The sequence below is a fragment of the Agelaius phoeniceus genome, chromosome 15 (genome assembly GCF_051311805.1).
Source record: "Agelaius phoeniceus isolate bAgePho1 chromosome 15, bAgePho1.hap1, whole genome shotgun sequence".
NCBI lineage: Eukaryota > Metazoa > Chordata > Aves > Passeriformes > Icteridae > Agelaius > Agelaius phoeniceus.
In genome coordinates, this window is record NC_135279.1 from 11,084,725 (window position 1) to 11,108,070 (window position 23,346).

The 23,346-nt window shown below is 45.7% G+C and overlaps 1 protein-coding gene across 3 annotated transcripts; it reads right to left on the reverse strand.

Annotated features, from left to right (window-relative positions):
- Positions 1 to 842: 842 nt before the first annotated feature.
- On the reverse strand, positions 843 to 19,981 carry KIF3A (kinesin family member 3A). 3 transcript variants are annotated; one of them, XM_054642735.2, is made up of 19 exons: positions 19,864 to 19,981; positions 18,309 to 18,591; positions 17,520 to 17,664; positions 17,181 to 17,265; positions 16,614 to 16,719; positions 15,722 to 15,861; positions 14,857 to 15,054; positions 14,317 to 14,491; positions 13,218 to 13,307; positions 11,538 to 11,609; positions 9,663 to 9,671; positions 7,952 to 8,108; positions 6,960 to 7,140; positions 6,565 to 6,675; positions 5,683 to 5,808; positions 4,987 to 5,040; positions 4,769 to 4,837; positions 4,441 to 4,565; positions 843 to 3,914 (listed from the first exon to the last, which is right to left on the reverse strand). In XM_054642735.2, the coding sequence occupies exons 1-19, from the start codon at positions 19,867 to 19,869 to the stop codon at positions 3,866 to 3,868; spliced, it is 2,181 nt and encodes a 726-aa protein (XP_054498710.1). In that variant the 5' UTR covers positions 19,870 to 19,981; the 3' UTR covers positions 843 to 3,865. The 3 variants fall into 3 exon arrangements, with proteins under 3 accessions (XP_054498710.1, XP_077042496.1, XP_054498709.1); XM_077186381.1 differs by lacking the exons at positions 9,663 to 9,671; positions 11,538 to 11,609 and having other exon boundaries at positions 843 to 2,707; XM_054642734.2 differs by lacking the exons at positions 9,663 to 9,671; positions 11,538 to 11,609.
- Between the last annotated feature and the right edge of the window lie 3,365 nt (positions 19,982 to 23,346).

A 23,346-nucleotide genomic window follows, 5' to 3' on the forward strand; every position in this document is an offset into this window, starting at 1 on the left:
GTATTTTTGGATTAAATGTGCTGGCATTGTATAGGACATTACACAAGGCAACAGTTAAGAGAGTTCCAAGTTTATGGAGCAAGGGTAGTGTTGTGGTGGTGTTCACAGGGGGCCCAGGATGAGGGAAGAGATGAGGATCTGACTCCATGTTCCAGAAGGCTTGATTTATTATTTTATGATATATATATTATATTAAAACTATTCTAAAAGAATAGAAGAAAGGATTTCATCAGAAGGCTTGCAAGGAAAAGAAAAGAATGGAATGATAATGAAATCTTGTGGCTGACCAGAGAGTCCAAGCCAGCTGGGCTGTGATTGGCCATTAGTTAGAAAGAACCCCATGAGACCAATCCCAGACCCACCTGTTGCATTCCACAGCAGCAGATAACCATTGGTTACATTTTGTTTCTGAGGCCTCTCAGCTTCTCAGGAGAAAAAATCCTAAGGAAAGGATTTTTCATGAAATGTGTCTTTGACATAGTGTGACTAGGAATTGCCAAACAATTTGTCCTGCTCTGGCATTAAGCTCATGCTAACATGAGGAACACAGGTCTAAACAGAAAGAAAAGCCCAAGAGGGGAGAAGCCAGGCCACAAATGGGGCATGCTCCTGAAAGCTGGGAACCCCAAAGGACATGCTGGAGCTGCAAAGGGAGCAGCCAGGGCTGGTGGTCTCTCCTCACCTCACTGAGGCTTGGCAACAAGGCTCCAACACACCCCAAACACTTCCACAGCATGCTGGACAGCTCAGAGCTACAGAGGCACCTCACCCACCCTTCCTCACACAACTGAGTTAAAGAGATATGCTATGCATGATGTTATTTGGAAAACATGCACACAGGGTGGAATTAGGAATCAAGAATTTTATTGCATGGTATGAACATGCTCCAGGGACACAATATTGATATATACAGTATAATGAATTAGCTTTAATAAAACAAGAAATAGTCAGAAATAAACAGAGTTAAAAAAACAATAAACAGAAAGACAAATTATACAAAGTAGCAGTTTTTCCCTCTATGCAGGCCTGGCTAAGCAGAACTGTGGAGAAAGGTGAAAGCTGGACATGTGCAGACAGTGTAGTCAGTAAAAGGCACTAAGGACCATTTCCCCTCCTCTTAAAGGATTAGGAACAAGTTAAATATTAAATAATTCATTTACACAACATTAAGCAAAAATCTCATTGTTAAGGTCAATGTTCTGGAATGAGGAGACTCTTCTGTTAGCAAATGCAAAGATGAGCACACACAGTGTATGTTATGCAAGATGAGTTTTGATAAATGCCATAGAGCACATACTGACCCGCAATAAGAAAGGCTGTATTAAGCTCTTTAAAGTCCATATAAATCAAATCCTTTCCTTATTAAAACACACTATAGGCCCATGAGACATTCACAGATGGGCAGGCCTATAGAGAGGCCCCATGTGGTAAATCCACAAGCCAAACTCCCTGGTTTTACAAGAAACTTCCCAGAACTTAACAGGTGAGCCCAACTGACAGGGCACATGACCATGAGAGAGTTCCACTTTATTTAAAATCCTCTTACAGAGCAAATCATTTGTCCTCCAAGCCTCTGCAACAGGAGATAACCAGTTTCTCCAATCTGCCAATTAAAGGTGTGCAAGAAATTACTTATTGTTTACCCCTGCTCCAAGGCTCACTTAAACATGCAGAGTACCAAGGTTTTCAGCAGCAGGACTGTTATGTTAATTGTAAATCACATGCCTTTACATCTGAATTATTTTAAATATTTCAATATTTTAAATGGAGTGCCATGGCTCACAGCAGTATCTTGGAGGGACAGATACCTGTCAGGTAAAAGGATTTTTAATGGTATTTCTGAAAGCACAGTTCTGGTTAACTCCTGCAAAACCAGATAATCCAATAAATGCTTGCACAAGATAGAACACAAAAAGGAAACAGAAGTTATCCCTGGTTCTGAGAACTAGTACAGGCCACAGCTATGCATCTATCTGCTTGGACTCAAACTGGAAGACTTTAAGCAGCATTTAAGCCATTTTCAGTCTGGATATTTTGATGCAAGTATGTATGTATGTAATAAGAGGTAATCCAACTCTAGTCAAGCACATTTAAGATAAGGTCAGCTCTTCACAAGCAAAACCAACTACAACTTCAATCAAGAAAGTTTCTGAGTATTTACCCCTAGGCTAGAAAAAACAAATGCTAGTGTTTGTATCTGTATGTTGTATGAATTCAGGTGACACTCTCCCCAACAGAGAGGGCAGCATGTTCTTCCAGGTCATGATCCTGAAAAAAAAACCCATTAAAACACCAGGAAAAAAGCTCACAACTTGTTTAGAATAGCACTGAATATATCCTTCAGAGCAAAATGTCCTTACAAGACCAATTTTAACTATTACAGATCCTGTCACAGACCCCAAGGTACCTCCAGATAACCATAATGACAAAAAGAAAGGGAATTTGATGTCTTTAAGTACTTCACAGGAACATTCTGGTAAAAGCAGATGTGGCTGTTAGCAAGGACTCAAAACACCTGAGGAGCTGCCTTGTTTTCTGTAACACTGAAGGACTCCACTTCCCCTGTGAGCAATCACAGCTTTTAATCCTCCAGGAACTAAGATGAGGTCACAGCTCATCTCTCCACCCTGCACAGGAGCTGCTGAGACACCCACAGCTGATGAGAGGAGTTATAAAACACATGCAGTCTGAAGGAGAAGCATTTTCTCTGTGACACAAAAGCAACATATTAAAGTGATATGTATCTATTAGCAGCATAAATATCAAATAAAAAGAGCAGCCATCACAAATAAATGGTTATTATCAGAGACCAAATTTTTTTCCTCTCAGAGCACAGCCAGAGAGGCACACAGTATACACAGGAACACAGCACCAGCTAGGTCAGGGGATATTGTTCTGGGAAAATTGGACAATTCTTTCTGGTTTACTAAAGGAGAGTCAAATTTATCCTCACTGTAGGGCAGTGGCCCAGTGCCTTGTAGCCAGGGATGAGGAAATAGAGCCACAGCCCCATGGCTGACACCAAGTCCTGGTGTTATTACAGCATCCTCCTTAAAGCATCTCAGCTGCTCAGATTACAAAACTACTCACAAAAATACCAGCCCTGAAGCATAGAAAGCTGCCAAAGTAACACCCCCTTAAAAAAAGGAAAAAAGCTCTCTTCTGCCTTAATATCCAAGGTCTCATTCTCCACAGTGCCAGCAGATCACAAACAAACAAACTGATAAAATTAAAGGAACTATTAGACACCCATGGTCCCTTTTCAGAAATCTCAAGACTTAAGACTTTTGTGGTTCATGTTCTTCCTACCCAGCTACTTTCTCTGTACAGCAAGACAGCAAGAAGGGAAAAGGACTGTGTATTCAACACATAACACAGTGTATTAACAGCCACAGTGAGGAATATTAAATAAAAAGATTTGATGCTCTTAAAGGTTTGCAGCAACTACATTCAAACACAGATCAGTGCAACAGAGGACAACAGTGAAAGCTGCCAGTTATGTGCAAAGCAGGGCATAAGTCAGATTTACCAGCCTTAATTTCAGAATTTCATTAACTGTTTTGAACTAACACATCTAGCACTTAAACACACATCTAGAACCCTATTTTCTATACATTTCAACAAGGATTACCAACAAGTTTCCCTGCACAACACATTTAATACATGGAATTTCACAACCATCAACCATACATACCAGTTTAATATTATGTTAATATAACATACAATATACAGGCAACTAAGGAAAAATACACTTTTTTAAATAAAAAAATTATAGCCATGTCAAACTGTGCCATCTCTTGAATTCCATACTCTGGCCAAACCTTATACACTCACTGATTTTTACAGGAATTCTGACCAGGTGACACTACTGCAGCAGGGAGTCAATGACAGCTCCTGGCTTGGCCGAGCGTTTTCTGTTTGGAGAGCAGAAAGGAAAGGGAAAAACAACACCACACACACATCATTATGCTGTCTAAGAAAGACAGGGACCAGCCACATTTAAAGTCAGAACTACATGACATGACATGACTTCTCCATAAGCAAAACCAACCACACAAAAAGCACAAGAAAGCTTATGCTGAAATCTCCCCCAACAGCCCTCTCCTCTCCATTGGTACCAGTGTTTGCACTTGCACTGTGCCAGATTGGGTTAAACTGGACCACCAAATGCAGCAAAATAAAGCAAGGAGCTGGAAGAGGAGAATGCAGCAAAAGAACACCAGTAAATCCCTAGACAAGTCTTTCTGGACAAGATTTAGTGTGGTAAAGAGACTTGGTTCTGTCACACGTGGCAACACTGAACTATACCATGCAAAAATTTTGTCCTTTGCCTTCTCATTAAGCAAATGTTCGAAGACTTGTGGTAAGTTTGCATATACAAACTTCAGCCTTCCCTTGGGTAAATCCCTCATTCCATATAAATACCCCAGAGTTCTTCACCTTCTCCCTGTCTTGGGTCTGGATCTTCCTTTTGAAGTCCTCGGCCTCTCCAGCTTCATCAGAGATTGCCTCAAGCTTTCCTCAGTGTAGGCTAAGTAAACATGGGAAAGGTCCACTTCAAAGGGCTAGAAAAACACCAGAAAAATCTCATAAGACAAAGTCATCAGAATAATTTTATACACTATCAATGGTGCTCTCATGATACTCAAAGACTCCTATCTTCAAAAGAAAAGAAAATTGAGATTGGACAGTTTGGCTCTAAATACAGAGCAGCAATCTCAGGCAGGACCTGGGCCTGTACAGTTCAATTAATTCAACAGTCACTCACATCTTTCTCTTTTTTATCCAGGACAGGCGTCTGTTTCCTCATATTGTTTCCTGTGTATGCGACACATTTCTGTAAGCAGAAAAAAAGGTTTGTTAGTAAAGTCCACTGTGCATAGTGAAACTGACTACAGCTTCACCAGCTTCTTCCTGGGCTCAGTGAAACCCCTCAGCAGCTCATACTAACATTAGCTTGTACACAAGCCAGGCAACCACTCTTACCAGCTGCCACTCTCCTATGTCCTCGTTCCAGTGAACGTAGTTCTCAATCATTTCCTACAAAGCAGTCAGGACAGTAAGTGTTAGACTTGCACAATCTACCCTCCAGGTACACTTTCCAGAACATACATCCTAAGGCCTGGGCAAGCTGCTTGAGAACAGTCTTGATTCCTTAAAAGTTGTTCCTATCAGGACAGCTACATCCTGAGCAAACCCCCCCCCATTTATACCCTGAAGTCTACAGAAGAGAAAAATACCACTCCCAAATTGTATGTACTGGAGAGCCCCCTAAAGCATGGGATTTCCATTATGCCAACACCATCAAGACAGCAGTAAGCAAACACTGTAATACAGAATAAATGAAAACTATAAAAAGAATTTTCCTTTTTCCATTAAATAGTGTGCATTATATTTAAGCTCATTGTGAATTTTCTGTATACTGGAGTCACAAAGAATGTCAAAGATTTAAAAATCCAGTCTTTCTGTTAATATCAGACATCAGTAAGCACAACTTCAAGCTAGTGGAAAAACAAAAGACTTTGAACAGACCCACTGCATGGGCACAGAATGAATATACCAGTTAACTATGTGGTCAATGTGGTTTTCTTATTTTTATAAGCCTTTAGGAAAATATGCTGCAAGAGAACTGAAATTAGCACAGCACAACTCCTGCCCCAGGCTCAGGTGCTTTGCCCTCACCTGGTAGTCCTGAGGAATGAAGTTGTCGATGATGAGAATCTGAAGCCGAAGCTCCCTGCTCAGCTGCCGAATGTTTTCCAGTAACCCTTCAATCTCTCTCTGATGCTCTTGCTGTAGATCTGCCATCTGAAAATAAACCAGGCATTTGAGAGGCATCAGACTTATCTTTAGACATGGTAACAGCATCTTTTGTCTGTATGAGGTTTTTGGAAAACAAAAGCTATTTCTGGTTATTAGTACCAGAATATCTCTGAACAATAAATCGTCTGAAACATTTCAGCTCAGAGATGGCTGAAAACAACATTAAGTTCTCAGTTTCATAAACCCAAAACTGGTCTTCTGCCAAGCTGATTCAGCTAAGACTAGATGAAGAGCATGAGACAAGTTGCATCACTGGCAAGGTTTCAAGGAAAATCTCTGATCCCAAAAACCAAATGCATTTTTTATGAAACAGGAGCTCCAGCTACCAGCCAAAGATGCACTGATCCAGTGACTGAGGATGAGGTAACAAGGGCATCAGTCCTAAAGGACAGGCAGCTCAGAGCAGAGAAACCTTTGGGCTGCACCAAAGCAGGACGTGGGGCTGCCAAAAAGCAACTTGCATTTTGTTTCAGAAATAATCAGTGGTTTTCCTTGAAGCTCTTGATATCTTAAGGTGTCACACATAACCCTTCTCAGCCTGGCCTGGGGAAAAGCTCTACAGCATGCTGTTCTGAAACTCCAACTCCAGACTTAGTATTTTTGAATTATGTGAGCGAAATGCACAGTACAGAAAAGCATTTCTAAACATACAGCACATTTTCCAGCATTACAAAGCTGATGGCTTACCCTTCCCAGCTCTAGTGCCTCCAGGATCACTGGCTGAGGACTTTAGATACTAACCTCTGACTTTGCAGCCATAAGCATGGTCCAAACTTTCTTCAGTTTTTTGGTTTTCCCCTGTGCTTCCTCCTGGAGGTTGGTGTACTTCTCCTCAATATCCAAACGTTCTTGCTGTGGACAACATTTAGCATAGACACAGACACATTAACAATCACAGAAACTCTCTGCAACAGTGAGAACAAGAGGAAAAACTCTACCTGAACAAACAAAGCATTTGCCAAGAGCACAGAGCCCTGGCTGAGGCAGGCTGGCTCAGACCTGCAGGAGCTGCACAGCCAATAAGTGGCCTGTGGAGGGGTGGCTCCTGCAGTGCTTCCAGAGCAGAGCCCACCTGGGTACCTTATCCTGGTGTGCCCTGCCACTGCTGCTGTCACAGCCACAGCAGATAACCCCACCTCCTTCTCCTCGAGCTCCTTGCGAAGCTGCTCCGCTCTCTTCCTTCGCTCCTCCAGTTCCATGTTTGATTCTTCTAAAAGCTTCTCTTGCTCCTCTGCTTTTGCCAGCAAGTCCACTCCTCCCACAATCACCTTTTTCTCTAATGCAGAGAGTTTCTCCAACAGGGACTGGTGCTCTTGCCTAGACAGACAGGTAGGTGTGAGTCTTCCTGTCCTACCGTGCTCAGCAAGCATCAGGTCCAGCTTGGTTTTATAGCCCAGACAGCACTGACAGGGCTGGAAAAACTTGTCCTGCTGCTGAGGGTTTAACTGGGGCTGAGGCAGTGCAAGTGAAAGCAAATTCCTCAAGCTCCAGCTCCCACCACTTTCTCTCAAGCAAAACCAAGACAGCAGAGAAGTGCCTCCCACAGCAAGTGACCTCTATGAGGGGCTGCAAGCACCCAGTGACATCCCCAGGCTACTCAAGGCACCCTCTGCCCAAAAGGGCCCTGCTAGCACAGCAATGCCCAGAGGCAGCTGCTGAAATAGAGGGGAGTGAACAGAGATCAAGGCAGCTGCTGAAGTGCAAAGCAGGAATGCTGGCTGCTGCTGGAGCAGTCTATTTGCATGGGGCAGTGTGACCTTAGCAGCTTTCTGGCTTCAGAACAGAGCACCCCTAACCCCAAATGACACTTGTGACTGTGCTGCAGGAAACCTGGCCTGTTACAGACCAGTACTGCTGCTCCTCAAGCTCCTTAAGCTCTTGGGAGATTAATTTATGTTTCTAGGCTATCTTGCACAACTAAGAAAAGAAGTGGCAAAAGGATAAATGTCTGTCTTTCCCATATACTCTATGCTCTCAAAGCAGAATAAGCTCTTCACCTTGACAATAGCAAGGTGTTCACTTTCTGCAAAGTTTGACAGGCACCCTACCATGCATCTCCAGATATTTGTATGATTAAGGAAGGAACAACCCACACAACCACACAAACTGCTCAGAGCATGGTACTCACTGAGCTTTGAGCAAGTCTTTTTCTCTCTTCTCCAGTTCAGCTCTGGCTTTATTTCTTTCTTCTTCTTCCATATCAAGCTTAGTTTCAAGAGCTTTTCTCTCCTCTTCAATCTTTGCTTGCATCTCTACCATCTTATCAGGGGAAACTTTCTTTTTGCCTTTGAAAGATATGGGGAAAACAAGTTAGTTCACTGAAAAGTAAAAACCTCTGTATCACAGCATTTTTTCCAAGTTCAGATTCGATATTTACAATTAACAAAAATTTCATTAGGTATCACCTTCAAAATGGGCAAAGCTCAATCCTTCAAACCTCATTTTAACATTGGCCAGTTGTCACCAGCTCCTACTGAGCAGCAATGCTGTGTAACTATCACTGGAACCTAATGTCCCCAAAATATAAAACATACAAAGAACACCTGGAGAAGGAACACTGCCTGAAGAGAAGCCCAATCTGGAAACCCTGATGTTCTAACAATGCAGATCAGGCCACAGGACCCACAGCTACAAGAGCTCAGCTGCCAAGAGTTACATACTCAAATTTCAGATTAGCATCTCTACCATTCCCCTCCTTACAGGCTTACCCATTCCAAAGTGAGCATGTAACTATTTTTAAGAAACCACTGTTATGGAGATAGAGAAATTCAGAACAGCCCTATGAAAATCAATCAACTAAAGAAACTTCTTGATGATATTTGGTCTATGTAACAGTGACTACCCACAGATTTGAAAATACCAAGTTGGATCTGGCTTAATGATCTGTGTCTTTACAACAGAACTGCCACAGCAGCACACCAGATCCATGTCTTGTAGGGCTACAAAGGGAGAGGCCAGAGCAACTCACTGAACCTACTGACCTCAAGATTTGGTCCCAAACACCCCAAATTTGAAACAAAGTGTCAGGCTGCTGCTCTAGAAAGCCACTCTGCTAGTCTTGAGCCAACTTTCATTGCAATCCCAGGAGTGCCTAAGGCAGGTGAACATAGAGATCCTGGGGGGTTATGTGGAATAAGAATGCATTTCCTCAAATCCACAACACCTAAATATCCATTTATTCACATGTGAATTCATAATTTTCTTGTTTTGCTTTTCTAGACATGAAAAAACCCTACTCTGTAGAATCCAGCTGTACTTGAAACTAAGAGGAGCCACTGACTGCCACCTGAGTGTTTTCACAGTGACATAAAGCACACAGTCAAGGAATCTGTTCAGTAAAAGGCTTCTCCTCCTCCAGTCTTCACAATACTCAGCTTCATTTATATCCATGTATTTTGTTTATAATCATATATACATTATACACATAAACACTCCAGCAAAATGTCCTGCATATGTAAACATGCATGAACATATTTTCACATCTGCATATATAGTACTTCAGGTGCACAAGAGCTTTAATTAATTTTGTTGCAAGGCAAGGACTTCACCACTACAGCAAACATCATCACTGCCATCTGCTACACTTCAGAATCAGATAATAAGCACTTCTTTCTGGGCCTGTGGTGCAAAAATCTCTCACTAATTAGTCTTTGAGTAAGAAGCTTTCTGGAAGTGCTATACAGGGCTCATCATATGAGATAAGCCAGATAAAGGCTTCTTATTATTAGGACATAGACCTATATATTCTCAGTTTAGGGGAAAAAGGTGAAATGAAGCAAGTTGTAAGATCATTTTACAAGCTTTGCAAATGTAAGGAGGTGAAAATCAATTACACCAACCTGCTTGATCTTGCATTAAGAGGAAGTAGAAAGCAAATCGCAGAGAGGCAGCAAACACATAAAAAGAGGAGGAGAGAAAATGTTATTGCTTTGATCATTTTGGACAAAGATCATCAGCACCAGAACAAACAACAAATTTTATATTCATGTCTCTAAGGTAGAAAATATGAGAATCATAATTAAAAACCCCTCTATTAGAGCAAACACTAATGCATCATGTTATGCTAAAGCAGAGAATGTGTCTGTGCTTCAGAGTGCTTTGCAAATCCAGGATATTCTTCAGCTCACTCTTGCATTCTTCTGCCCATTCAATGCAATGCTGGATCTAACCACAACATTAGGAGCCAGCTGCAAGGATCATGACCTAAGAAACAGTTAAAGGGGGTGGATTTCTCCTTCAATTAACAAACTCAGTGCTCCCCACACTCAAGAGAGCCAATTCTGTTATATACCTGTAAAATATTAGCATCCAGAATACATGTTCTAAGTTTTAACCAAGATTTCCAAGCCAATTCTTTGCAAGATACAAGACAGTTGCACACAGGGAGTCTCAACACAAGATTTCTCCATTTAATTACACAGGGGATTAGTGGGTTAATTTGCAGTAACTGGTGCTTCCATAGAGGTATAGAGCCACTTTTGGTTATTCAAGCAAGTGCAACAAAAAAGGCAGGATAGGAAAGGGGTAATGAAAGACACCACATGCAGAAGGGTCACACTAGAGGACAGTTAATATCCCAAACCACAAAAAGCTACACTTATCCCAAATGCCAAAAGCCCAGCACAACTTTTCCTGCAGAGCTGTCTCCAAAGCTGCAGGAGATGGACTCAGCCACCTGCTGACACATCAGCAGTTTGCTATTAACTGTCCTCATCCAAATAAAACAGGTTCCAAGCAAGCTTTAAAGGAGCAGGATTGAAGCAATTGGAATTGCCAGGCTACAGTCATAGGATCCACCAAGGGATCCCCTGGGCTGTGTTCCCTCTAACCCTGCTACCACCCTTCTCTGAGCTGAGGCTTTCCACTAACAGTGTAGAAGTGAGTGAACTACACAGCAATACTTTCCAGGGTCTCTCCACACAGGGAGAAGAGTGGAGTGCTTCTGTCCAGAATAAAAACAACACCAGGTGAAGTCCCCACAAGCCAAGTCCCAAGATGTGATTTGTTTCCTCAATCCTCACTGACTGTAATTTTTACAAGCACAGTGACCTCTCTGCCCAGGAGCAGCCCAGACTTTTCTTACTACTAGACCAAAATCTGGATCTCCTGTTCCTCTGAACTAAGTAAGTCCCACAGAGATCAAGAGCTTAGTACTATGGGGCCCTTAAACCCCAACCACCAAGGATATTTTTTTAAAGTATCTGCAAAAATAAAGCCAATCAACCAAGCATTGCCACATTTTCTTTGCTAGTATAAGTCTCATGCTGATTGACTGTTCTCCAATACTAATTTTGAGAAGGCAGATTCCAATATAACATAGAATACATATCTAGCAGTCCTTTTTATGAATTCATATTGTAGCAATTCCCATTAAAAAAATTAGCTCAGATTTTTTTCCCCTGTATTTTAAAAGGTGCATTTAACACAAACTGCAAACTGGAATTTTTTAACCTATTATTTCTCAGTTACCTTTAAATCTTGCTCAAGCAGCCTACTACATTGTTTCTTATTGTCTCTCATATCTGACTAACAATGTGCACATTGAGTAACTGTTTCAAGCATGGAAGCAGCAAAGGAAAGGCATGCTTTAGCAGAGTTACAGCTTGAGGTTTATCTTTCCAACAGACAAAGCAGGGAAGAGTGCAACATTGCAAAATGGAGTGTGCAGATTATGGAAAGGCCAAAGCTTAAAGGACTGAAGAGCTCCCACTCACTAGTGAAGGACTTATCCAGAGGTTTCTCTATGACAGAGCATGTGGAGTCTGAACTACTGCTGCTGCTACTGCCTGGAAAACAGAAATGCGTCCCACAGAAAAACCCAGAGAGGAAGAAACATGCAGATGGGAAGTTAGTTCTAAAGGAAAGAAACCCAGAAGAGCCAGCAACCTAGTTCAAAAAAGCACAGGTTCCCATTAGGAAGCACTTGCTAGGACCCCTCCCAGACTCAGCTTGCAAAGCCACCATTTCCCAGCACAAAACTGCATGCTCAGAAAGACATTTCAGTTAAAACCCATCTTAATCAGACTACAGCTTAAAACAACATGCCAAGGCAGCTTCCTTTTCAAGCAACAACAGCAGAGAACACCAGATCATAGTGGAGAAGGCTGTGGATATCTGCCATAGCAGAGGATTCAGTGACCATGAATCCTTTCCAGTCTTACACACATGGCAATGTGCACTTCTCACTCTGGAAGGCAGAATCAGCTTACACAGGGACAGTCAGTGTGTACTCCTGTGAAGCAGCTCCCTTAGGGAACTTAACTAGAGTAACTTGTCTGGGAGTTGAATAAGTGAGTTATTCACCCTCTGCTCCTTCCAAGCAGCACTTTGAAGGTGGTCTCCTCTTGGGAGGAGATTTGGGCAGGACATTTGGAGACAGTGGTCAAGCTTTCCACTTCTAGAAATAACCAAAAGGTGAAAAATGAACTTGTTACAGCTATCACCAAAGGCATGGCAAAAGTGATTTATGACTACTTGGACAGACACCAAAATGAAAAGAGTACACCTAAAAGTAGGAATGCTTTAATTGGATTTTTTTTTCAACAGATGTGGGTGCTTCAGGACAGGAAGGCAGTTTGAATATCAAAATAAGTTTAGTAGAGAAGCTGGAAGTTGGGATGTAGCAGTGGGCTTGAGGAATTACCAGCAGGGTTCTAGGAGAAGAGCAAGCTCCCAAGAAGCCACAGCATCCCATGGTACAGTGACCTGCAGTTCCAGGTTCAGCAACATTCCCTGGAGTTTAGATTATACACAGCAGTTTAACACTGATGTGGGACAAAGGAAACTCCACCATGGGATTTTCAGACTGCTCCCAAAAAAAGCATGTGCAGCTCCCATTAAGCTTTTCAGTCAGCACAAAGACACCCAAAGGTCAAGTTTTCCCTCTATCAACATAAAATAGGACACCAGTAGAGTCAATTACTGAAGATCTGTAAGACAGATGAATCCTTTGCCTAAACCACAGCCAGAATTCCCCTCCAATCATACCCATGGCTATAAAAACCACACCTGCCTACAAATGATCTTTGGTGTCTTCTTCCTCCCACCTCCGTCAGCAGGGGAAGTTCCACACCACCACAAGCCATACGCAGCCACCTCGCGGCACCCAGGGAGCCACCACAGGGATGATGTCACAACAAGCACAGCTAACCCGAGTGGAAGCAGGGACTACACAACAGCTGACCCGAGTGGAAGCAGGGACTACACAGCTCTGGAGCTGTCCCTCTGCACACAGGGCACCAAAGGCCTTCGTTTCTAGGAGGGGCATGATAATTGCAGCGGCATAGGGCATCTCACAACTGCTCTTGTCCCTGCCTGGCTCTGGCTACACTTCCTACAGCAGCGTGTGGGCAAGAGGACACTGGTGGCACTGACAGGACTCTCTGCTGCCTTACCCCGCCGTTTCTTGCGCTTCTCCTCTCCAATCTCCCCATCTTCATCCTCCTCTTCAGAATCACTGGTTTCAGAACCGGAGATCTCTTCCCCTAGAAGAAAAGAGTGTGCTTTTATCAAAAGCTTTCCTTTACCTCGGATCAGCTTGTTATTCTGACAGCAGCATTTATCCAAACACAGTAGTGTCTGACATCAGCTTACGAGTACTTGCCCAAGTCCTTAACTGTTGCACAAGCAGACAGCTTGCTATGGCTCAGGAAACTCAGGAAATCAAGACAAGCAACTGAATGCTGTGATGTCAGTGTGTATGTATTAAAGCTCAAGAGGCTACTTTTTATGGAAAATAGAGCATCTTTGCACAGCTGAAGCTATGAAGTTTTCCTAGCAGGATTCTACCATACTTTCTCTTCCACCTTACACTTCCATCTCAGAGGAAAGAAAAAGAAAGAAGCATTACTGACCACTTCCTGCTTCTCCTGAATGGGGCAGACAACAAACAGCAAATCATGCTGGAGTTACTGCTACAGCTGTTCTGTGAGACCTCCACCTCTGGAGAGAGATGTTGTGACATGTGGTCACTGTTTGGCAAGCATCCCTCTAGCAGGGTCACTCCATTTTGATGGACTAATAAGAGACATGAGGCTATGAAGTTACATGGCTTAGAGGCTTCTTGTTTCTCTACAGTGTCTAGAAAACCAGCTCCAGCCCCAAAAATTTAGTTTAATTTTCCTGCTGATAAATGCATCCCTCCTCCCCAGTCAGAGAAGAGTGATCTACTGTTACAGTCCAGTTTAATTCCCTGTACCATGTCAGTTGTGCTTGCTAGGGAAACCCAGGAAAACCTGGGCACACTGCTCCCAGCCTGGAGGCCACCATTCACCCTAGTGCCAAGTGCCACCTAGTGGGAAAGCTGGACCCCCACAAGCAGCCTTAGACACCTCTCCTGGCATCCAGCAGGGCAAACAAAACCAGAACACTGACATGCACCAGCAGCCAACCTCATGTGATACATATTCAAGTAGCAAAGTAGCAAAGAATGCTCCCATTCAAACAGAACAAGCATAGTGCAGAGAGGAACACAAGGGGGAAGGAGAGTCTCACCTTCTTCCAGTTTTTTCTTAAGCTCTTCAATTTCTTTTTGGAACTGGCGGAGCATAGCATCCTTGGGATCCTCATTAATCCTGGCCTTGTTCTTTATGTTCTTGGCTCTGTTTGCATACCTGAGTGTGCTGATGGTCTCATCATAGTTGTAGTCTGCTGGTCCAATGTTTGCACACTGCAACATATGGATGACAGTGTCAGAGCCCAGCACAAGGCATGCAGGAACCCAACCCCAGCTCTGACGGTCTCACACTGCTACATTCACCCAAGCTTTCCTGCTGCTTCTACACTGATGCCACTTTTGACTACCCAAGCACGGGTTCTGTTTGATCTCGTGCATGTATGTACCCATGTGCTGTGTTTAGAACCTCATCCATACAGAGGCAAAGAGAAAAGATAGAAAGAGATGCACACAGAAGGTTCTCTAAGCTGCAAACAGCTTAGGATTAGTGAGGTAAATGCCAGGCTGTTCAAGTCACTATGCTATCCCTGCAAAAATGCAGCCCAATAGCTGGAACTGGAAAGGGCATCTCTGCTCACCATCATGGTTTTGGAGTTGCCCCCCAGGGAGTCCTGCAGCAGCCGGGTGAGTTTGGAGTTACGGTAGGGCACGTGGGTGCTCTTGCCATCCACCAGGGCAGAGATAACATTGCCCAGTGTGGAGAGAGAGAGGTTGATCTTAGTGGCTTCCTTCAGTCTCTGCCCTGTGGCTCCAGTTTTTGTCTGTCTTTCAGAACCCTGCAAAAGGATCATGAAGCAGGAGTTAAAACAGATCCTCTAATACATCTCCCTCCAAACAGGATCAGGTACACGTGAAATCTTGGTAGCAGTCATGTCACTAACCATTTCATCCATTATTAGAGAACCTGGCTAAGTATCACAGACATTGTTAAAGAGACAAGGCAAACAAGTCTTTAATAGAAGCTTTCAGTGCCAGCAAATTCTGGATTGCTTAAAGCAATGCAGCTGGGAAAATGGAGATTCTCCTCCTCATGAACAAAAATGTTAGAGAAGTCAGTCAGCAGTTAAAAGGCACGCCAGCTGGAGCTACCAACTGCCAACTACAGCCCTTCCTATCAGCAGAGAAAGAGCAAACAGCAACACTGCAATTATTTTAAAGAGTTTCATAGAGCATCCTATATAACACATCATGTAAATAAGTTAAAATGCATTTAAATAAGTTGAATGCCTTTAGTCTCACTTTTTCTGCATCTTCCCTAAGGAAAGGTACCTCAGTGTAAATCTTGGGCTAAAGCCATGTTTTACCAGCACAATTACACTGGTTCAAAGTGTGACACTGAGAGAAGAAACCTGCAAGTGATGAACAACATGGTCACAACCCTCTGGAAAAACCTCAGTAACCCAAACCAAGTGTCTTGCCAAAGAGCTGGCAGGTCCTACTCACAGCAAGATCAACAAGGTGCAGCTTGCCCATGCGCACGTGCATGTTGCCATCCACGCCCTTCTCACTGCACTCGATGGTGATCGTGAAGATGGCGTGCGAGCGAGAGCTGTGCTCGTTCATGTTTGTGGCACCAACAGAACCTTTCAACAGAGAAAAAAGCAGTGATGTCTTCAGAGTTATTCACATCTTCTAACTCTTCCTGCTCTCTGAGGAGACTCAATCCCACCTCTTTACCCACCCCTGTACTTCAGAAGATGGCAGAGGGATGCTCAGACTCAGCAGCAAAGTCTGTTCTTGGGCACTGAAGTTGCAGTACGCTTCCAGCCTGGACTAGTAGAAGGTCCTGCAGCCTGCTACAGCTCTAAGCCAACCACAGACTCCCAAAACCAGCAACTGTCCTCATCTGATTAAAGATGAATAGCTTAAGGGGTTCATAGCAGATCCCTGAAAACAGGTGTATTTTGGGAAATAAGAACACAGCAATCCATGCCAAAGGGAACTGGAATCAGAACTTTAAGTCATTAAATAATCTGAGCTTAACTAAGAAGTCTTCCAGAACATAAATCACCTCCCACTCACAGCACAGGGCTGATGTTCATCCTGATCAGAACTGAAGTGGAAAAAGGACCAAGAGACACACAAGCAGTTCTGACAACACTGACTGCCCTCATTGCATCCTCCCTTTGCTGATCCCCACTGGCATTGGCCACTGTGGGAAGCACAGCCTTCTTTTCCTGGCCCTGCACTAAAGGGGCTTGGGAGGAGATACCCTTTTTGTTCTGTTCAGCCAAACACTATTCCCAGAAACAGGACTAGGACCTCCTACTGTGGTCTGGCAACCAGACCTTTACTCTGTCTGAGCTATAAACCTGCCCACAGCAAGGCTACGTACGGTTCTTGTGGCCCAGAGTCATGATTCTGTCCATATCATCTGCATTGTTTACAACATAAGCTGAAAGGTCTTTGATATAAACTCCCACATCAGGTCTCTCTTTCACCTAAGAGAGAAACAGTTCAGACTGAGCATCCCTAGGAGATCCCCCACAGCAATTCTAGTGATACTGTAACAGTAGAGTGGTTTACTCCTCCATTTTCTGGCTTGCACATAAAACACTCAGAGCAGATAAGGAATGAAGACTCATGCATGACAATATGCTACAGTTTTCCTCTGTAAAGACATGATTTTAAATCCCAGTCTCCAATTCTTAGGACTGCTGAGGGGCATTTGGGGTAGAACTGCAGGTATGAAAGTGCCTCAGGTGGAACAGCCAATTTGTGCAACTGACCAAGTGGAAGAGATTTAAAGAAGCCAGCAGTGACATCCAGCTATTGCACAGCAAAGTAAAGAGGACTGCTGAGGAGCCCAACCTCCCACTTCCCTGCAAGTGCTTCTCTGAACTTTAAAACAGAATATTGCTCTGATTCAAAACAAACAGCACATTCAGAAGAGGAGGCTCACCTCTAACCTCTGTGTCTGGTCCTTTCCCAGCAGGTCCCGCACTTCCTCATTGTAAATTTCCAGGTAAGAGACACGAACTAAAAACCTGCAGATGAACAGCTGGGTAGTTCACTTAGCAAAACACTTGCTGAAGTCCCACAAACACAGTCACAGAGTGCAGAGAAAACACTGAAATACCAACACAGTCCTGCTGCCCCTCAAGAACTGCCCACATGGGAGCCTTTCATCTTGGGAGAAGCACCATTTCTGTTGTCATTGTCGAGGTCAGGCTCCTGCTACACATGGACTCACGTTAAAAAACAAAAACAAAAACAGAAGCAGTCAAGGGAAGGCATTTACCTTGTATCCCCCTCTGCCTTGGCAATGTGACCAAATATATGGGCAAAGGAATTGGGAATGATGCCTCTGAGCTCAGGGACTGCTCGGACCCCTTCCATGGTGAAGGTTTTGCCCGTTCCAGTCTGCCCATATGCAAAAATAGTACCTGGAGAATAAGATAAAAGAACAAACTTTAAGAAGTTGAGTCTTCTCTAAACTCTAACTGCAGTTTTACTTCATTCCTTCCTAGCCTAACAGCACAAGACACCTCTATTTTTCATGGAGTTAAAATTTTCCACCCACTCCAGTGGGTGTTGGAATACAAGACTGGAGTAACAGAAATGCTGGGCAAACAGCACCTATCTGTTGCTTAATCCAGCCTGCAAGATGTCTAATAAAAAGTCAGCTTGTTTTAGAAGTGCAGAGTGACTAAAGCATGGAATGCTAGTACACTTCAGTTCCACTGGGGACTGAATTGTACAGTGAGAAGCCACTGAGCATTCTGATAATGACATAAGTGCATATCTTTTGCAAAGAGAAGATAAAGGACGACAACATGCAGCTAACTGACCTCAGAGGAGTCTCCTTCATCACCCATCTACCACTCTTAATGACAGCAGTGGGTACAACCACAGAGCACGCAGAACAGCAAGTGCCTTCAGGCTATTTTAAGTTAGAGGCCACAACAGAAATGATCTCAGGCTACAGCCCCCAGAAGGTGAAACTCCCTTACACAAGATCAGCAAGAATTTTAACAAGGCAAAGAATAAGAGACAGGATGGGATCCTTTCCTTACAACAAGGGACTTACCATTGTATCCCTCTAGGACAGAATCTATAATAGGTCTCGCTGTTAAATTATAGACATCCAGCTGTTTACTCTCTGGTCCAAACACTGTGTCAAATGTGAATGTCTTGGGAGGCTCATTGGATGAGTCTGTTTTATGGACAGTGATGGTTCCCCTCATCTCATCCACGTTCACTGCCATTTTGTAGCCCGTGGCCTTCTCCCGGTCATTGAGAGGCCGGCAGCGCACAACCACCTTGACATTGTCACAGCTCTCCGGCCTGTCCGGCTTCTCAGGCTTGTTAATCTGTAATCATTTAAACAAAAATACACAGCCTGGAACACTAGTGCTAACACAGAATCACAGAAAGGTCTGGGGTGCAAGAAACCCAGTTCCACCCCCTGCCATGGGCAGAAACAGCTTCCACTGGAGCAGGTTGCTCCAGCCTGGCCTTGAACACTTCCAGGGATGAGACAAGCACAGCTGCTCTGGACAACCTGTGCCACGGTCTCACCACCCTCACAAGGAAGAATTTCTTTCTAATAGCCAATAGGCCCTGCCATTTCCCACTATAAAACTGCTGTGTGTTTAAGCACAAATACGCTTGAATCAGCTTGGGCAGCTACATCTCCAGAGGATCATGAACTTGGGGACTTAAAACCAGGACTGGTTTATAATTAAAGCTGAGAGAATAACACACTTATTCAGGCAATGGGATCTTTTTTGGTTGGCCAACATGGAAACTGAATGAGTAAACCTTGAGCATTTCACATTCAGCATCATCTAAGAATTTTTTTCAAGAATCAATTTCACCTTGCAATCTGCAAGAAGTTTGCTGGAATTCGGTCATGAATTCTTTTTCAGTAACACCTACTATACACTCTCAAACCGCACAGAACCAGATACCAGGGAGTGCTGGCTGAAGGGAATTCATTTTAATTACAACCTTCAGTATACATGCTTCAGTTTAATCCTTTAGAATATCTGAATGTTGTATTATAAAACCTCACATTCATTTTCTTTCATGTAGTTACCAAAACAAATTTTGAAGCACGACTGATGAATCTAGTTAAGAGACACTCCCGTGGGCTAGAGGTGCTGCAGCTGAGCGTTTAACCGCTCCTAGAGCAGCTACACTGGCTGTCAAGCCGAAACAAACCCTTTCCAAGCGCCTCTCCCTGCAGCTGCCACCTGCTCCGATTCCTCTCAGGCCTCAGCAGCGGCTTTTGCGTCCTGCTGAACGCAGAGAGCGGCTCAGCCCCACTTGGGCGGGGGAGGGACGGCACACGAGGCGCCAGCCAAAACCGGGAGCGGGATGCGGGTGTCACCACGAGCCCCCGGGATATGGGACGGGACCCTCCGGGGCGGCCGGACCGCCGCTCCCCGCTGTCAAGGTGCCGCCACCGCCCCTCATCACCCCCGGCCCGCTCGGCCTGACAGGCACCGCCCGCCCTGCGCCTCCCGTGCGCACATGGGCACGGAGCCGACGGGCTCTGCGAACCCCGGGCGCGGCGGGCAGCGGTGCGCAGTGCCCGGACAGCCCCGGGGGCCACACCCCGCGTTCCCCCCGCATCTCACCGGCATGGCGATGGCGATGGCGGCCGCGGCAGCCCGGGCCAGGCGGCGGCACCGCGGAACAATAACAGCACCGCGCCTGCGCGCCCCGCCCCGCGGCCGGCCCCCGCGCGCTGCGGCGGCCGCGCGGCCAATGGCGGGCGGGGGGAGGCGGGGCTGGGAGGAGCTCAACCAATGGCGGCGGCGGAGCGGCGGCGGGGGGCGGGGCGTCCCGTCGGCATGGGAACGGCGGGCGGGCGGGGCGAGCTGGACACGGCCTGGGGGCAGCGGGGGCTGTGAGGGGTGACAGGGATCACAGCGGGGGGCTCTGAGGGCTGATAGGGCTCACAGCGGGGACAGCGGGGGGCTGTGAGGGGCGACAGGGCTCACAGCGGGGGCTGTGCGGGGTGACAAGGCTCACAGCGGGGACTGTGAGGGGTGACAGCGCTCAGAGCGGGGACAGCGGGGGGCTCTGAGGGGTGACGGGGCTCTGATGGGTGACAGGGCTCACAGCGGGGCCGGCCGCGGGCCCGATGGGCTCTGAGGTGCTGACGGGGCTCTGAGGGATCTCCAGCGGGTTTGATAGGGCTCCAGAGGCTCTGACAAGGCTCCACTGCTCTGGAAGGGCTCCAGGGGTTCTGAAGGGGCTCTGGGTCTCTGACAGGGCTGCAAGCCCCAGCCTGTTCTCCACACAAGGAACAAAATCCATCTCCTTTTCCTGACTGTAACGTTTTGAATTGCTGATGAAATAGAGGGACTGCAGCGTAAAATATAAACAAGCAATACAGTCCAAGTGACACATAAATCAGTTAGTCCCACACTAATGAAGCACATTCCCAAGTTATTTGTAATTTAGTGTAAAGTTTCACAGCACACTGCTGGGATCCTCCACAGCTTCACCTGCTCCTCTCATACTCAGCATTTTACATCACACTGCCCACGTGTCAGCTACTTAAAGGAATTAGATTAAATTATTCCAACAATCTGACTTTGTCCTTTCATAATCTATGTCCTTAAGAGTCAAAGACAATTTTACTCAACAGGAGAGGTCCATGAATAGTCTCCCCGGTACCTGATGCCCTGAATCACCTTTGTCTCGTCCCCCCAGTATTCCTGCACACCCAAATCCTGTTGGCAGGTCACAGAGCATTGCTCCAGCCCCACTCCTCCCCTCATTGCCTTTGCTGCGGACCACTGGGATCCCCGGGCAAAGCCAGGAATCCCCAGCACCAGGCACAGACACAAACCAAGGGCTGTACCTGGGCTGTGCTATATTTTTGCCAGAGGGATGTAAGCAGCAGCAGGAATGTGGACAGAGCTGCTCTGTACCTGACAGATCTCCCCCACCAAACTGACCGGTGTGTCACAGGGCCGGGCACACGCACACACCGGTAATGACAGCGCAGGGCCATTCCCTCAGCCCCAGGTGTGTGTAATCAGGTGAGTCAGGAAACTGAAGACCAACTATTCAGCAAAGCCTCTTTGCTCTTCACACGCTGCTGTAGTGTTACTCAGAGCTGGGCTGCACGCACAGGTTTGTGGACTAATAATTTAGCACCAGAAAATGTATAGCCCAAGGGGCTGGTGAGAGAGCAGACTCATGTGTAGGCAGGCAAAGCTGCGGAACGAGAAAAGGTTTAACATAAAATGTTGGAACCAGCTTCCCGCAGAAAATGCTGCAGGAGGAAAACAAAGGGGTCCAGGATCCGAGGGGAAAGCTGAGAGTGGCTTTGAGACATGGAGAGATCCTGGGTGGAAGAAAATGTGGGGTGAAAACACGGATGCTGGCAGAGAGGTCCAGCCCTGGCAGGGGACAAGAGTGCATACGCTCCATGAAAAACACAGAGAAAAGACACTTCCCGTGACTGGAAGGAAAATAGGTCCTGGCAGGTGCTGGGATTGCATGGATCCAGCAAATGTGTGTTTTGGAGCAGGCCAAGTCGAAGAGAAGGGACAGTGCATCTGTCAAGGCAATAACCGGTGCCAGAGAAGGGAGCAAGCGGATCTGGGGGCTGTGCTGAAGGTTACAGAGTTTATCCCCGTGGCAGGATTTCACCCGGATCCCGGGAGCGCTTTGCCTGGCACAGTGATCTCTGGGCAGGTAGGACAGACCCGCACGGGCCGAGGCAGCGCTCACCTGGGCGGCGCCCCGCGGGCCCCGAGGGATGCGCTGGGTGTTCCAGCCGAGCCGAGCCCCAGGGATCGGCCTCCGAAGCTCCGGGGGAGGCGCCCAGCAGCGTGGGGCTGCTCCCGGCAGGTAGCAGGTAGCTGTTCCCGTGCCCGGTACCCGGTACCCCGGCCGGACAGGTCAGGACACGGTCGGGACGGGACAGGATCGGACGGGGGTCCCCATCGCCCCCCGCGCGCTCTGCAGGGCTGGAGGGGCTGTCTGAGCGCTGGCGGTGCGGGAGCTGCTCGGTTCTCAAGGACAGTCGAAACTAGCCAGAGGGCGAGATTTTAATTATTATTATTTCCCCCCAGCTACACAAGGGTAAACTTCTCCGTGCATCAAAGCCGTCAGATAAATCATTGCCAGCTCTCCCTCTGTGAAACGGTCCGGCTTTGGATGCTCTGACTGACATCCAGTGGCAGCCGAAGTTAGTCATACGTGGTTCCTGCTTTGAGGGAAACCTCACAGAGCTCCAGCTTTAGAAATGTAGAACAGTTTCCAGAAGATTCATGCCACTTTGGGTTTTTTAATGGAACTGCAGAGATAATGGTGTGAGCTTCCAGAAAAAAACTGTGAGGATGCCCACATTCACCACTCCTTGGAAAGAAAAGCAAGAGTTTTATATCTAGTAACATCTCGTTTCTGTTGTTAAAGAGACACCAAAATGTAAGCCTTGAAATAGTTTCAGGCTGGATGTTCTCATTCACTTGGTACTGATATGATTCAGAGATGTTTATTTCCTGTAAATACTTCCCTTAGTCTGGAGAGTGGGATTTCCAAAGTGGTATCTCCAAAGATTAAACTGCTCTGAGGAAAACTTTTAATTGGGAATTCATAAATTTCCTAAGAACAGTCAACTTTGAGCCTTTTTGTGAAAGCCATAAGCCTCTATTTGCCAGAAACTTGAAATCAGGTGATAATAGGTTGCAGAGTAATAGCTCGGCAAACGGAGAGCCAAATGTGTGAAAGAGGATAAATGGAGTAACCTGGACTGCTTGACCCAAGGTTTCTCTATTCTCTAGCCATTACACAGCCCAGCAGTGAAGAAGCTGGGCTGTGTTGTTGTTCAGCCATCTGACGTTTTCTTTCATCAGGAACTTCCAGGGGAAATGCATATCAGAATTGCTCTGTCTGCAAACAAACAAGTCCTGTGGCTGCTTCTCAGTTCTCAGCACTGGAAAAGCATCAAAAGAGGAAATCATCCTTAACACGAGGAGCTGGGATGTTGTTTCACAATTTTGTTTGTTTTTGTCAGTGGCTCCCATCAGGAAACTGGTTCAAACAGCTGCCATGAAGTGTCCTGGACATATAGAGAGCTCACAACTTGCCTTTTTTTT